Below are 16,879 nucleotides of genomic sequence, written 5' to 3'. Positions count from 1 at the left end.
TTCCTTCCCTTGCACATGTTAAGTAGTACATTACTCCAAAAATGTTCCCATTTGAATAAATGGAACAAATTGCTGAGTAAGGTCCTCCCTTTAATCTAAGACTTGCTTTGCAAATTTGTCCAAAATCACAAACTCTATGCCCATGGGGTGTGATTTTATATAAAGACTAGAGGGGTTTTATTATTTCTTTAAACAAAAGAGTTATACTAAGATTGTAATGCACAAAAACCATAATGCACCATCCACTGATATCAATAAGAAATTATTTGATACAGCTGTGGTCACTCTGTATTTGCAGTAGTTGTAAAATATTAATTTAGTGTCAATAGCCAACTAGTATTATGTTAGAGAAATGATGCAATACAGCAATTTATTTTGTTTCTGTTCCAAAACACAACATACATATCCCATTTAAAATGATAACGTTTAGCTAATGTGATACATTTGAAACTTATTTGGTTCAAATGCCTTGCATTTTTCAATTTTGCAAGATATTTCTTCCCATCTGATTTGAAAAAGGGAGAAACATAAAAAAAAATTAATATATCCTTGAAGGATACTAAATGAAAATTTGAATTACATAAATATGTAATGGAGAAAATAAGCTTTATACCATACTGAAAAGCACATGTAATATGAGCTGCAGTGATATTATATGCTATAATTAAGATTGCAGACTTGCTTTCATGTAGCATGTAGCATGCAGAGTCTATGTTTGCAAAACTCAATGCTTTCTGTCAATTAAGAAGAAATTCCTGGCTATCTAAAGAAGCAGGATAGCAAACAAGCTGACAAAAGACATCCATCTCCAGCATACTGTATTGAAGTGCTAAGGAGTGCCAGTTGCTGGAATCCCATGAGGAGAGAGGGCATCAGCTTTTGCTTGTAGCACATGACTGCATGTAGAGACATCTCTACTGATTTATTCCATTCATTACAGTGCATTTTTTGCATTGTAGTGGACTAGGACTATTGAAAATATGATAAATAAGTACAGTTTTTGGGACCACTATAAGTAAGGATGGGAGATTTTTATTGCATACCACACTGGCTTTTTTTCCCTAGGTGAAGTCCTATAGCATCATATGCTGTGCCTGTTGGTCTTTCTGTTTTTCAAAGGTGCTCATCAGAATGCAAATGCAACAGTCCCCAAAGTGTGGCTTCCTGACTAGTTGTGGCCATTAGACCACAGCCAGGGAACTGCAGCTGGTCTGCAGAATTCTGTTGCCTTCTAACTAAAAGCTTGATAGCAAGAGTGCTTTGTGATCCCAAGAAACTTGAGTGCTGAGAAAACCCCATTCATTCAAACAGTTTAGGAGACTCTTTTGTAATACAAAATAATATTGACACTTAGGCATGGTTTTATATGTACTTGTAGGGATAATATGATACCATGTACCTCTATTCTAATTCGCTTTGCAAATTGTATTTTAATACTGTAAAATGAAACTCCAAGTACAAGTATATTCATATTATTCATAGGAACAAGAGAAATAAATATGTATCCAGAATTAAATTTATAAAAATACTTTCTTATTCCTATGCTTTAGGAATATATACAGTTGTTGGGCTAAAAGAAGTCCATTTTGGTCCATTTCCTCCTCTGAGTTAATGGTTGTCAATGTTTTTCTTCCCCTCGATATTTGCCTTATTGTTATCTTAAAACAAACAAACAAAAAAACCCCCAATCTGCTTCTCTTCATGACCTTCGTTATCCGTTTGGCGATGAGTCAAATAAACTTCTTGCCAAATCATTTTGTTCTCATTTTGCCTTGGCTATCATTCAATGCCCTGTCTCTCATTTCTGCCTCTAGTTCAAATAGTTTTAGACCATTATTTATCTCTCCTCTGTGCAGAGTTTGGTGCACATCAGTGACATTACCCCTTACTCTTTTCCTTTACAAAGATGACAGACCCAGTTTATTTAAAGCTTTTATTAGATCTTTCAGTCTCTTTATCTTTTGCTGAGCTCTGCTCCACCTTTTCTGTTACGAGGTTTGGATAATAAAGACCAGACTGTGTTGTTCTCCCTTGTGTTCAACGTGCATTTCACCAGGAGCGATCACACTGCAGTCAACAAAGGTTGCTCATGGAGTAAGGTACTACTCAATTCAAGATTCACAATCTGCTTTGGAGTGATCAGGACTACATACAATATTCCAAGTTCAGAGAGGTAATTTCCTCTGCTTTCAAGTACATCTCTACTTACGTGGTTTATAATGTTACTATTTAGCTTTTGCTTCTGATTAGTTTTATTTGGAAACAGTATTTTTAACCTACCCATAGCATGCTGGTTTATATTTAGTCACATTGATGACTCAGTCCCATATGTTGAGCTTCTGAATGTTACAAATTAAGCTAGTCTTAGCTAATCTCATTTTAGTAACCACCTCAGGTCCCCTTTCCTCAACATTGGCATAAGAGGGAGCAGTGCTCCTTTCTGTTGCAGTCAACTTTGGGACCATATAAATGCCATACAAAAAAAGGACAGATCTAGCAATTGTGACTACAAATGCCCTATTTTACATTTTTAGCATATGTTTTCATTTATTCTTTTCCAATCAGTGTCTTTGTTCACGAGGTTATTAAAAATTTAAAAAAATTCCTCAGCCTCTTTTGATGTCTTGTGTAACTCTAGGACAGGCCCAGATAATACCAGCATTCTTAATACAATTTAATTCCTTGGAACACTGATTTCCTGCTACTTTTTTAAGTACATATGGCTGATTTTGATATCCATAATATTTTATGATATTAATTAAATTATCTGCTGAAATCAAGATGAGAATTCATATTTCTTTCTCAAGGTTATGCCTATTACTTCACTGTGTTTCAGACAGAGTAGTTATGATACTTTATGCTCTCTTAATTTACTCCAAAACTTTATCAAAGTTAGACAAACTGCCAAACAGTTTTTACCTATTCTTGTCTCACAAATTTTTATATTTATGCAACTGCATTTGTATTTTACAGAAATATTGAGTTCCTTCTGTGTTTTAAATTAATTCTTAATTATTCAGCTGCTTTTCCTTATTTTATAAGTATTACTAAATGGCATACAGGGTTAACTGTTTATCTTGGACCACTCCTAATTCCAGTCTATTCTCCCTGTTTCTCCAGGCAATTTTTCCTCCATTTCACTCCACTACCCAGCATGGGTAACCTTTCAAAAACAGGAGAACCATCTCCCATCTCTACAGTAAGACAAGCAAGCCCTTTACGTTTCTCAAAACTACAGTGAGAACGCCCCCCTCTTTTTAATACAGTAGAAGTAAATATTTGACCATAGTAACCATAAGGATTCTTTTCAAATCAAGCATATGTAAATAGCTTTGTTTGTGAGTACACAAGGACATAACAATTCAAGGAGTTCTCTCTTCTTTCTCCCTCTTTTGGTTTTATATAGGTCAGCCGTGGATGCTTTATACCACACAGCAGCATAACATGCTTGGCCTTTGGGGAGTAAACAAATCACCAGAAGTACACATTTGGCTGTGTATTTTGAAGGAAAACATCCCAACTTCCTGTGTTAAAAGAGTGCATAGCAGTTCTGTTGCCTGGTACCTATGCAGTTCAGAAGATCTGCCCTTGGCAGCGTTTCCAAAAAACACCTCTTGCACAATGTGGGTAAACTGCTCTGTTAGCCTGCCACAAGCACTCCCTGCCTGGACCTCTTCTATCCCTCTCAGCATGCATGACACCAACTTTGGATTTAGCTCCTTTTACTCTAACCCTGCATGCCAGTGCATTTTTTTTTTTTTTTTTAAGTAATATGTTTTAACTAACTTATCCCCCCAAACTTTAGGTTCTTCTTTCTAGTGCACTGTGGTATGGGAAATGCTGGTAAGGACAAGGGCGTGAAAACATATAATATCTTCCAATTAGATCTCAAAGGTTATTTTTTAAAGCACAAAATTTTTAGAAAAGTGTCAGCTTCCATTGGTTATTATAACAGATGTTCCTTTGTGTCCTTGTGCTGGATCTTGCTGCATCCTTAAGTGAGAAGTCACATCAAAGTGGGACCCATTACAGCCTAGGGAATAGTTTCTAATTGTTTCAGTGTCATATAGATGCTCTAGGGCATATCCAGTTAGTGTGTAAGCATGCTTATCAAAGTACTGCCTGTGGGAGCTGTAATAATTTGGAGAGGCTGCTGGGTGGTCTCCTTGGGTTTGATGAGGGGACATGTCTGAATGCAAGTAGTCTTTAGCAAGCACCAAACTAGATTTTGATATTCGATCAGAGCTGGGGCTACTTATCCTGGACAGTGTTGTGGGGCTGTTGTCATAGTCATTTTCATGTGGGCTCATAATCTTTCCATCTCGCTGCTGGAGGTGTTCACAAGGAGGAGTGTTGGCAACTGTTGGGACACGGCAGACGTCCACTGCCAACTGCTGCTGAGGGTAGTTTGCAAAACAGATAGCGTGCTTCTTCCCTGTGCCATTAATGGAGACCAGTGGGTCAGGAGTGGTTTTCCGCAGCTGTAGCCTGTTTTCTTCTTCTTTAATCATTTGCTGGGTGGCTCTTATTAAAGTTTCAATTTTGCTGGGCTCATGTGGACTGTTCTGGTACTGCTCAGTACGGTATCGGTCACCTGACTCGCTGGCAGAGCCAGGATCAGGTGAGCTAACAACACTGTCCTCATCCCAGTGTCCTCTTCCTAGGAAAGAGAGAAATGAGACAAGCACTGAGGTTTAAGGAGGCAAGTGATCTTGAAGAACATGTAATCTGAACCTTATTTCACACACAGAGAATCAAGTCAGAGGTGAGTCGTAGCAGTCACCAAAAAAGACCCCCTGTTTTTCAGTGACAAGCTAGTTTCCAGTGTCTCCGCTTGAAACGAGTAACACAGCTGAAAATATATAAAGAGATATAAGCACCTCAGCACAGGTATCTGGTGCCACCTGATATACTCTTGGATAGCCAAGCACCTGCATAAGGTTAGCAGGGACGGCACCAGCTCTCAAGCAACTCTGTCTTTTGGAGCAGCTAGAGGTCAGGCAGGATATCCTAGGGCATGTCAAAGTTCCCTCAATGCCAGTGTTCAGGTTCCTGGCCCCTTACTACCTCTTTGTATCAACAAGGCCTGAGTGAATTTAGGCCATGGTAAAAATAAAAATCTCAGAGAATTACAAATGTACAACATTCCATCCTTTCCAGGAGCTAAAACAGAGACAGCATTGAGAGCATTAATAGCTTGTGGTTATGTAGAGACTTTATGCAGGTTACACAACAATAAATAACCACCAGTAATGACAGAACTCTTCTTCAAAACTCAAGAACCCATAGCTTTTAGACGGGGGGACACTGTAAAAATGTGATGTCATATCCCCATGCATAAATATTTGCTTTTTAAATGGGAAAATATTATGACATTCTTACCTCTCTTTAAAAAATAAGGCCCATATACATATCAGAGAAGGTGTTCAGCTTGCAAGTAGCTGAAAGGATAGAATCATACCTGTCAGTCCTTGCCAGGAAGAAAGTAAGTGGCCCCAAAACCTAAATGGTCAACATTATGATAAAGGGCATGATTTGCTGAGATACATTCCTGCAGGAGGACATGTGTGGGACTTGCACAGGTTACTTATCAGTGCCTCTGTCTTGGCACACACACAATCTTCTTTGGGGATGAAGCACATTGGTTTGGCTGACAGTTCTCCTCAAAGGAAGCTCATTTTCAGACTAGCACATGGACTTTCACTTGTTCTGTGATGGGTCAGGACATACAGATGTGTTTAGATTGCAGACCACTGCACTGCAGAGTTCAATACAAAAATTGGTGATGGGCTTTTACAACAAAAATATCCTACCACTGCTGGGGAAGTACTGCACTGGGAGTATCTTGGGCATGAACTTATCCTTAACATCCTCTTAAGACCTGAACCCAAAATGCCAGGGCTAGTCAGGATTTTTACCCAAGACTACATGCAGACTGAAGACCTACTGAAAAATGTCACACTTGATAAGAAAGAAAAACAGACCTGCAGCACCTGAAATTACAGCAAAGCCAAACAACAGAAACCAAATTATATTAGCCGTTTGTGATAATTATTCTTGATAGAGGCATGAAATTAATATCTAACCCTTTTCCATTTGTACCTTAGTATGATATTTCTATGCTCAGCAAGAATTATCATGCATAAAATTTGCCAGCAAATTATCATACTTTTCTAGATTCTCTTTTTTTGAGAAGAAAAAGCTACAAAAACACAATTGGGCAGAAGGACGGAACAGACACAAGGAAAGAAGCATGATCTCACATCAAAAGTGGAGAACAGTGCTCATCAGCAAAATTTTCTGCTCCTTTCCTTTCCTGTTTTTTCTCTGACTGCATTTCCTAGTACTTGCTATTTAGTAATTTTTTTCTAACCTCAACATAATTTTCCTCAGGTTGGAGCAAAACAGTTCTTTTTTGTTTACAAAGCCTTGTTCTGCAGGTCAATGGAATAGTACTAATGTAATCTGCTTTGATGAGTTCTTTCGAGGCAACATTTGTTTTGACAGATTATTCTGTAGAAAAGCTTTTTTCTTTTTTATATGTTACAACCATTCTTAAAACCTGAATTCTGACTTTAGGGCCAGTTACTGTCATCCAAGATTCAGCCTATAATTTTAAAACCAATGACTTTTGGACTTTTCCAAACCCAGTATCAGGCTTTCACTGTGTTTTTTTTGTTACTTTCAGCCCCTGAAAATGTGCTAATGCACTGAGTTTGCAACCTGTCAGGAACTAAACAAAATTTCAGGCTTGGTGCTGAAAGAATAGAGATTCAAATTGTCTAAAAATTATAGCTGAGGATTAATATCTGAAACCAAAACCAACTGTTAATTTCAATAGCCAACTTTAAATAAACACCAAATCATACAGAATCTAGTAATAACCAGTAGGGAAAAAAGTCATTTGGAGAACAATTTCTCCATTGGCTTTCAAGATTTTTTTACTGTCTAGCTTGCATTTAGCTCTAATTTCTTGCTAAATATATTCCATCTGAAGTGCCTTGATCTTAAGTCAAATATAAACCACTTTTCTATCAAGTGGATTATTTTGTTTATATTTTTAAGATCATGCTTAAAATCTCCCTAGTGACCTGAAATTAATGTTTCCACCTTAATTTCACAGACTGATGAAGATACAGCAAAATTGTATTTTGCTGCATATAAACCAGACTGTAAAACTCAACTCAACTTGAACTTTAAGTATTCCTCATCTCCACAGATGTGATCTCTGAGACAAGAACATACATCAATAGCACCTCACTTTCCATCTTTCATATAAACAGCTGTACGTTTCTGCCACATTGCTTTAGCTGAGATGGTGTCGCTTCTGCAAATCCTTGTTATGTCTTACCATGAATCCTGTGCACTGACGTTATGTGGGGCATACTGTTCTCATACGCTTCTCTGCTCTCAGGGGACGACTTAGTCAGAGGCAATGCTGAACGAGAGCCCCACCAGCTCTCCCTTCCCGGCTGCGGCGTGCCAAGGAAATACCGGCCTGCTTCGCATCTGCCTCCTTCACAGGCCTGAGTGTGGAAATGCGTGTCATCGGTCAGCCTGGAGTGGTCGAGTGCAAAACCGTAGCAGAGCGCGCTGCGGTCTGAGTACTGTCTGTAGGCACAGGAGACGTCGTGGTGCTGGGAGCTCGGTCTGTCCGCAGGCTCCAGGAGCTGGGGAGAAGCCGTGTCGGTCAGTGGGCTCCCACCCCACTGGCTTTCGTGGTCAGACTCGGACCTCTCAGTGTGAAATCCAGAATACTGCAAAACAGGAGAGGCAGCATGGAAATTACCACACCTGGGTGAAATCTGCAAGTAACTGCACTGGGAAGGCAGGGTATGTATGCGATAGTGTGTTTTTTGTGAGCGTGCCCACACGTCTGCACCTTCTGATTGGGCTCCTGGTCCTTTCCTGTACAACACTCTGTAATGAGCTCACAGATGACAGGACAGACCTCATGAAAATCTAAAACATCCCATGTCGGCCCTTAACAGCCATCTCCTTTATGATGTGTAATATTAGGCTCAGCAACATCGATGTTGCGATTCAATATATTTTTAGTGTGTCCAGGTTTTTCTTGTTGCTTTGAAAGCTGTGCTTATGCTCAGCCTAGGTGCTCCAATGCACTTCAGCAAAACACTTCCAAAAGGGACTGAAATAACACTGCTCCTGGAGCATTCTCACACATCAAATTGAAACCTAATGTCTTTGAAGGTTTATTTCCTAAGGGTTCACTCTCTTTCCCTCATGTTTTGTTTGTTGATTTTTTTTCCCCTTACTTGGAGTTATATCTTTGAACTTCTTTCCTCTTATTAGTAGGGAAAAGAAAGCTTCTTGTAAATTCTGCACTACTGGCATTTCTGTAAGGTAAAACTCTAAAGCAATGGCAGATAGGTAGGAAGCTAAAAATCCCAGCTCTATTGCAATATGGGAACAGGGAAAATCCAGAAACTAGTTGGCAGTAAAGGTAGCTGCTAACCAAAGCAGGCAGAGTGAGCATTTTTCACCCTCACTAAAACAGGGCCCTCCCAACACACAAAAACAACTAGCAGGTAGCTGGAAAATTAGTCAGGATAGGAACATGAGCATTTGTTTAGAGAGAAGTAAGGGTTAAATGTCACAGATTTCTAGATATTCATAATGAATGCTTCAAACTTTTAGATATCTTTTGGGAAAGGAAAAGAATGTTTATTAAACCTCCTAGGATTTAGCTATCTCATTTTTAAATCTTTTTATTTATTGGAACTGTCAAACTTCACGGAACATTTTTAAATCAGTTTCACCCATGATTATGGACTGGGATGAGACCAAAGCTGTACATGCTCACCTCTTCAGCACTGCACACTCATGTCACAGATCAATCTATTACAACATGAAACCTTGGAGTTCTCCCATTCCATCACTCACCTTCCATATGCCCACTCTGCCTTTTCTTTTAATAGGCCTAACATAAGGTTACCTTCCTTTTCATTAGATTAAGTTGCTATGAAACTCCTCATTATCAGCCAGGATCAAGGTTTTATGCACTTACCAATCGAAAGTACTGACCAGATGTTTGGCTTACAGAAACTTAAACCATCTGTGCAACATCAGTAGAGTTTTTGGCATTTAATTGGGCATTTCTTCAGTATTCCAGTTTATATTTGTGAATACCATTTAGGTTGTGAACATGATAGGTTATTTAAAGGAAACAAAGGAAGGGTCATGGCTTTGAGGAAGTCAATTATATTTTGTTATTAGTTGTCAGAAGAATGCCCATAGGCAACAAGCCTAACCAGCAGACATGGAGGAGGTCAGAAAGTTAGTACCACCATACTCATCACAAAGGTTTAGAGATGAAAGGACAAACATGAATTTTCATGAAGGTTAGATAGTTACAGAGCCACAAAAGGGTTCTTTTAAACACCAGTAATTCAACATACACTAACTAGGAACTTTATTCAGTCACCACAGTGTTATGTCGTCAACTGGAGCATCTGTCACTTCTATTATCCTTTCAGATTTAACATCTACAAACTGTTTAATCACAAAGACACCTTCATAAACAACAGCTGAATTATTTTAAGCTTTTTTGCTAAAATGCATAGATAAAATTGAGTTCCCAATAAAAAAAAAAAGAGAAATTATTAACAACATTAACAGTTACTGAAATTTATCTAGAATGAAAAATCAAAAAAAGAAAACTACATTTTAATCTGGTTTTAATTTTAGAATTATTTTTAATGCTCTTTTTTGATTTGATTTGTATAAACCAGATTTTTTTAATTTTAAAAGTTAAACAGAAATATTACATAGTATAAGCCTAAATGCAAATATAGAAAAGTCAAGAGTTCATTTATTTTCTTATTAAAAACAAAACTCCTAGTATGTATTTCTTTTATGAGGAGGACAAGGAAAATTAATTTCCAATAATATAATAATGAAATTTCTTTTTTGGACTATTTATTATGATAATAAATTCCAGAGAATCTTTCAAACTGAAAACTCTTAATTTTCTTTAGCTCTACTAGATATTCTTCCATTAGTTCTCTTTTTCTAAGGACACTTCAGCGTCCAACATAGCTTCTCTTGAAGGGAATATCTTCATTTAACTGAAAAATTGTGCAATTTCTGCTTTTATCTTGAACCTAATTACAAAAGGCCTTTGTGCACTTTTATTAAAGAAAGGTAAATTATCTCAAAGGGTTTATGTTTAGTATATCAGAAATGCACTGTGTGATGTCATATAACCATGTATCAAGACCAACAATACTTGACTCATCTTCTTTGTACTTGATGTAAATGAAGATTATTTGAGATCTGACCTGTGACAGCTGCTAGGCCATGGACAGAATTAAATTAATGTAGTCAATTGTTTGTGGCCCACATTTTCTGCTAAGGTTTGATATGACTACTTACTCCTAAGGTATGACATAAGCAGACACACGGCAAAAATATGTCTAATTCCCTTTAAAACCAGCCATATCTCTATTTGGCATCGTCAGGCTGCCTCCACTGCTGTAGTCCAACCACTGCCTCTTCTGGGAATCTGATGTTGACAGGTGGAGATTTCAAATACGGGCATGTGTGACATGTTGATGGGGGGAGAAATGAAAGGGTGATCAAAGATATTGCTTTACTGAAATGGGAGTAGAAACACTATCTCTCAAGTCAGAATTAGGCTCCCATATGTCAAGTGATGAAAGACCATAAAAAATTGAATCAGATTTAATGAAAATTATGGCAAATTAAAATCAGTTTGTTTTTTTTCAATCACAGTCATGTCCCAGCAGAAACATTTTATTTTCTGCTAATTTCTGCTCTCTGATTTCTAAATTTATTACATTATAGTTTTTGACAAAATTTATTCAGCAGATAGTGATAAAGAACTTCAAACTGGAAACATCCAAAATCCCTTCAGGTGATTTCTGAATTGTCATCCGACATAAAGAACAACAAAACATAAACTATTCTCTAGCTGGTCCCTGGAAACCGAATTGTCACCTCTGAAAATTAGAACTATGATCCAGGTTGGTAATCCAGTGTACAATCACAGTGAGAGCAGACCAGCAGGATTAGTACTGACAAAGAAGGGGTCTGTGGGCCATCACTAATAAATTTTCATTTGAAGAAAAACTTAGGGGGTGAAGAGACAGGGAAATAGGAAGATATAAATTCTATGTCTAAGGAATCTTACTTTGTGAGAATCCATGGAAGTGTATTGCGCCAGTAGACAATTTAATATTTCTTGTGTGATTTTCTTTTAACTGATCTTCATTCCTACAGGTGTCTCACTGGCCTGAGGACTTGTTCTGTCATACACAGCAACTCAGCCTGATCCACATGCCACCCCAGATGTTCTAACAGATATTTTAGATGTACAATTTTTAGGCGGCCTACTCAGGTTTTTATCCTCCCAGAGTCCTCTTTTCCATGAAAAACTTTCACTACATCAGCATTAGCAGCTTTTCTCTTGATTTGTGTCTGAGCCACAAGGAAAAAAACATCACAAAGGCAGGCTGCATTGTACTAAGAACATATGCACACTTTTAAATCACTTTTATCTTACATTCTACTAATGTAATCCTGAAATGTAAAATATGCTCTTTTCTCATTCACTATTATAGGCACAACAGATGGTGAAAGGCTTAGATTAAAGTAATACAGCATGTCCATTAAAATAACCCCCACTGCTGGTGACTCTTCACCAGACCAGGAGTTATGTTTACTATAAAAAGAGGAGTGGAGTGTGCTTTGCTTTTGAACACACTAGAAGTTGCCAAAACTTTAGGCTACAGGAAGAAATTAAAACAAAACAAAACCCAGGTTAGCTAGAATTCAGCCTGGCTCTGTTATCTTTACCTCATTGGGTGATATGCCCAAATAGAGATGGATTGCAGAATTAATCCAAAATAGCCATCTAAAGGAGATATAAAACCAATATATCTCTGAAATATGATGTATTAATATATACCTATATACCTACTTATTAATATATACCTATACCTATAATATACACCGATTTCCAAAAATTTATGTATTCTGTAATACACACCAAAACCTCCATCCAACAGCTCTTAGGTACATCCTTACTTATATGTGTACTTTCATGAAATACATATAAATATCTATATATGTATATATATAAAATCTTTATCCAAGAACTAAGATGAGATATGAAGCAATAAACATTTGACCAGATCTCACCATGAAATGTTTCCACTGCGGGCAGACAACAGGCAATTTAAATATTTTTTAATACAATCATCATTAATGGGACATTAAACTCCAAAGCAGACCAGATGACCATAATTAAAATGTTTTTCCAGTCTTGTTGTTATTGCCTGTGTATGGAACAAATGAGGTCCTGGGCTAATTCTTGGGAGCACAGAGGTGCAGGGCTAGATTTTGGGAGGCCCTCACAGTGATGATGATGATTATATTATGGGGGAAGACTACAGGCATCTTTTCACCAACTCATGATTTCCTTTTTCTGCAAATATCCATCAAACCTTCATCTGCCTGTTTGGGGTTTTTTCCCACCATCTCTTTCAGCTCTGTACCTCCCTGGTAGGACAGGACTCTTCAAACTCTGAGCAAATTCTGCAGCTGGGCCACAGATTTTGGGTTGCTCTCCTCTCTGCTTGCCTTTCCCCTGCCTGAGTCTAGTTTCACAGAGCCCACTAGCCCCCTGTACTAACAACACACAGTGTTGATCAGATGCTGACCAATGCCTCCAGTTTAATGAACTCAGTTTTACTTAAGAGTCTGCAAGTCCCACATTATGTTTGCTTTTGCATAAGATTTGAGGAAAAGAACTTCAACACTTTGGTCTTAGATGACCAAAACATCCACTTTTTGCCCTAGCAGTAAAAATTCAGCTGAAATGGGTTAGTATAGTTTTCATACTGTTCACATCTCACATACCTATCTTAGGGACACACAGCTGGCAAAGGTGAAGGATTCTCAGTCAGCACACAATAAAGCATATGACCTCTTTTTCTTTTCAAGAGAGAAGCAAATTAAATGGTAAGGGGAAAAGACAAAAAGAGATGAAAAAAAATGGAAACGAAATTATGTACATTTAAAATCTCATAGGTACCCTTGACTTTAAGAAGTACTTTGCCCACTGCCACTATTTTACTAATAAACTTCCTGCTTCCTTTCCTCACCACAGCTCAGGCTCCTGTGTAAGCCAAAACCCATGACCTCGCTCTTCAGCTGTGACTTTTAAGTCACACTCTAATTTTCCTTTCCTGACTGGCAAATTACATGGGCAGGAGACTGAGGGACACAGGCTATACCACCTGCTGCATGTTCTTCACAACAGCTTCTCTTAGTCTTTCAACAGTTTATTCAGTGGTGGAGAAGGATGAGAGGGAGGCAAAGCCAAGCTGCCAGCATTACTTGTGGTGATGGGCTGCAATGAATGGTATGACCATTTTTCAAGATATTGGCAACTAACATGGCTGCTTTGAATGATGAAATATGTGACTTTAATATCAGGCAGCTGGTAATGAGGATGCAAAATAAAAGTGGAGATTAAGCACTCTGGGCTTTCAGACTACAATTCCTGATAAACCAAAAGTCACAATGCCGCACTGCTCATTCAGTATGCTTTTCTGATGACAGATAGAATAAGGAGGTCATACTTTCAGAAGTCAGATAGATGTGGAAGGATAACAGGTCTTCAGCTGGGATTGTCCTGCTAGCAAATGAATACTTTGGAAAGGACTGTAAAAGGCAAGATGAAATGTAATTACAATATATCAAAGATAGTAATAAAAAAATTAATTTAGAATTATTTGTATGTATCTTCCCCAGTTCTTTTAAACAGTTTGATTACAACAGTTTGATGTAGGGCAATCAAGAAAAAGGCTTTTTTTACAACCCACAGAAACATGTATGAACAAGTGAGCTAGAATTATCTGACAAAAGTTAGATTCTTAAAATTAGGAATTCATATCTAGGTGCTCAGTTAAATATTTCCTGTGCCAAAAGCAGATGTCCTTTAACTTAAATTCTTATCCTTGGTAATTTTGAGAGGAAAAAGAAAGCAAGGAAGTGATGCAGACATTTGGGACCATACTGCACACTCTCAGAGTTCCATTTAGAAAACATTGTGCCTGCAGAGAAACTGTAGCTATTAAGGTCATTATCAGTTAAATACTGAGGCTCTTTAAATATTGTACTAAATATTGGACTCTAAAAATACATAGCACTTCAATGTTACACTGCGAATGCATACATTTATATCCAATTTATTTATATATTCATTTATATCCTCTTATGTAGAGGTATAAGAGCAGTAGGACTTGTATCATTAGTAAACATCGTGGTTATTTTAGTAAACATGTTTTTTGAGCTGAAAGTTTGATAGTGTAAGGATACAAATGCTGTGACATTGCCTGCAGAAATCAGTTGCATAAATGTATCGTGTAAGTTTCACTTCACGGACCCAATTGAGTCTGGTCCATTCTCCAAGTTGGGACATGTTCCTTACGTGTTGGGCTTGAAAATGAAATCTGGGAAATTAAAGTCTACTGATGTCAATGACCACCTCCTACTGTTTTCCTCCTTTCAAAGCTTTACACTCAAAAAAGTACAGATTTTCTTGTTCCAATTCACCAAGTTGGCTGACTGCTTTTCCTCATCAAAACTCACTCCTCTTGACTACAATTTCATTATTAACTGCTATCAAATATCAGGCAGCTTTCTAGATTTGTTGGAATTAGTAAAGACCAAGTTAAAAAAAGAGCAAGATTTCTTAAATGGCAAAACTCAGAGTCTTCTCAAACCAAGTATTTCAAACCCAACATTTTCACTTGTCCTGTCCACTTCTCATTAACTCTGAGCCCTGTGCTACTATTGTTGTTGATAATGATTTATTATGCATGCTGAAACATAAATGTTTCCAGCTTTTTAGAAGCAGTTTAAAGAAACGTATCCCTGTCTCAAGCTCGTATAACCTGCCATCCTTTATTCCGTTCTTTGGCCCACTCTAGTTACTTGGGTAAAGTAGCAGTCAAAATCAAGATATTCAAAAATATTTCGGTTAGTTTTTCAAAGACAGCTACCTGTGGGTACGGTGATGTCCTTGATTTTGACTTTGTGCTTGAGAGGCGAGATTTGCTTCCCTTTCTATTATCCGTTATGGTCGGAGTTGAATTTGCGTAAGAGAATGCCGGCTTGGTAGCAGTGACCTGATCCAGGGAGAGCTGTAGTCCTTTATATTCAGTATCCCTATATGAAAGGCAAAAGGGAAAAACAAACTCACTTCATGTTTTAATGGGAAACATTCCTTTCTTCTTAGTGGGGGGTGGAAACAAAAGATATTTTTAAGAAAAAAGAATAAAACCACCCAGGGCAAGCCAGTATATCCCCCTAATACATTTATGGAGTATAGCTTACTAAGAAATAGCACTATTTTTATACTGAAAATATGATTGCTTTTTGCATCCAGCTGTTATCATCCTGATCTATTTTCTTCAGTGATAAAAAGCAATGTGATGGATATTTCTGAGATTTGTATTACAGGTCTACATTGGTCACATAGCTAAGCAGTAAACAGAATACATTTTCCTCAAAACTCTTTTAACTGCGCAACTAGAAACTTACTATGTGTGTATTATATGTGTGTGTTCACATGTGTGTATGTGGGGTGCACATAAGAACTTAGAGAGATGACTAAATAAACTGAGCAAGACAAATTTTTCATGGGAAACTTTTAATCTCTAAGATCGTATTTTTCATTGTTTAAGAAGTTTCAGGCAATTGTATAAGTTTTTGGGGTTTTTTGTTTTGTTTTGTTTTGTTTTCTTCTACAAATCTTATGAGTGCTCATCCATTTTTAGTTTCTTATACCAGTTTACCAGTCAGAGAAAATAGCTAAATAAATATAAATCTTGTGATTTTAATAGCCTGTCTCTCACTCAGAAAATAATAGAGGTTTTCTATGGGGAGCTATATATAATGTCAGTTTTTGAAGTTTGGCATTAGTTTCTTCAAACTAATGAATACATAAAAGTAAGGAAAACTGGCATTGTTCACAATGTCTTACTAAGCATAACGAGGGCACATGCATTGGACTGCACTCCTCTGCACACATCTGCATGTCTGCTGATACCCGGGGGAGTAACAAATGAGCTCTCCGGCTTTCATGTAGTCATACGGAACCTATTCTGACAATGATTTATTAAAAGAGAGAAAAGCAAGAGCTTCTTCCTGACCTACCTACCTGGATGAAAAGAGGAATGATTCTTTTTTTTTTTTTTCCCTTTGTGTTATCAGTAGAGAAGTAAGGGATAAGGGAAGAATAATGCATCTCTTAAGCAGTCAATGAGGCAACATATTCATTCACACATTATCCCGTGCCCCATCTAAACCTAAAGAATAACACTTAATGAATTAAATTTATAATTAATTTTTTACCTAACTTTAGCAGCAATATCTTGGTCTATAATCACACAAATATTGATGTATAAGCCATAAGAGTCTAACTTTTTTTAGAAAGAAACTGCATCACAACCTAAGCATATTACAGCTTAGTATACTGAAATGTTTTCAGATAAAAGTCAGGGTTAGAAGAATAAACTTGATAAGTCACTGAAAAAAGTGAAATAAGATGAATCTTTGACTAGCCACTGATAAACCTGCATAACAAACAGATTCATTCATCACAGTTCTATGATAATTTTTTTGTGTGTGTCTGATGAAAAGCAAGCTTATTGGTTGAAGAGGCTTAGGTTTTTTGGCAATGCAGACAATGTATATGCATCTGTGTATATAGAACACATGGAAGTAAATCCCTGGCATTAGAACTGCACTTACTATGCTGTTTCCAGTCCATAGCAGACAGGATTTGTCAAGTATAAATAGTGCTTTGTAATGCAGAATTATTTCT

The 16,879-nt window shown here is 37.3% G+C and overlaps 1 protein-coding gene across 1 annotated transcript in view; it reads right to left on the bottom strand.

The window, feature by feature from the left end:
• Window positions 1-3,028: 3,028 nt before the first annotated feature.
• The window catches only part of SIM1 (SIM bHLH transcription factor 1), a 45,900-nt gene continuing 32,049 nt past the window's right edge, over window positions 3,029-16,879 (bottom strand). Inside the window, exons 9-11 of the mRNA XM_005518231.2 lie at window positions 15,054-15,219; window positions 7,352-7,757; window positions 3,029-4,660 (exon numbers count right to left, since the gene is read on the bottom strand). Of these exons, the coding sequence (XP_005518288.1) occupies window positions 3,930-4,660; window positions 7,352-7,757; window positions 15,054-15,219 (1,303 nt within the window). The 3' untranslated portion in view covers window positions 3,029-3,929. The remainder of the gene's footprint in view (window positions 4,661-7,351; window positions 7,758-15,053; window positions 15,220-16,879) is intronic.

The sequence above is a fragment of the Pseudopodoces humilis genome, chromosome 3 (genome assembly GCF_049639895.1).
Source record: "Pseudopodoces humilis isolate 2021_Gansu_Grassland_sample_001 chromosome 3, ASM4963989v1, whole genome shotgun sequence".
Classification (NCBI taxonomy): domain Eukaryota; kingdom Metazoa; phylum Chordata; class Aves; order Passeriformes; family Paridae; genus Pseudopodoces; species Pseudopodoces humilis.
The sequence above is the reverse complement of the archived record's forward strand: the minus strand, read 5'-3'. Positions and strand labels throughout refer to the sequence as shown.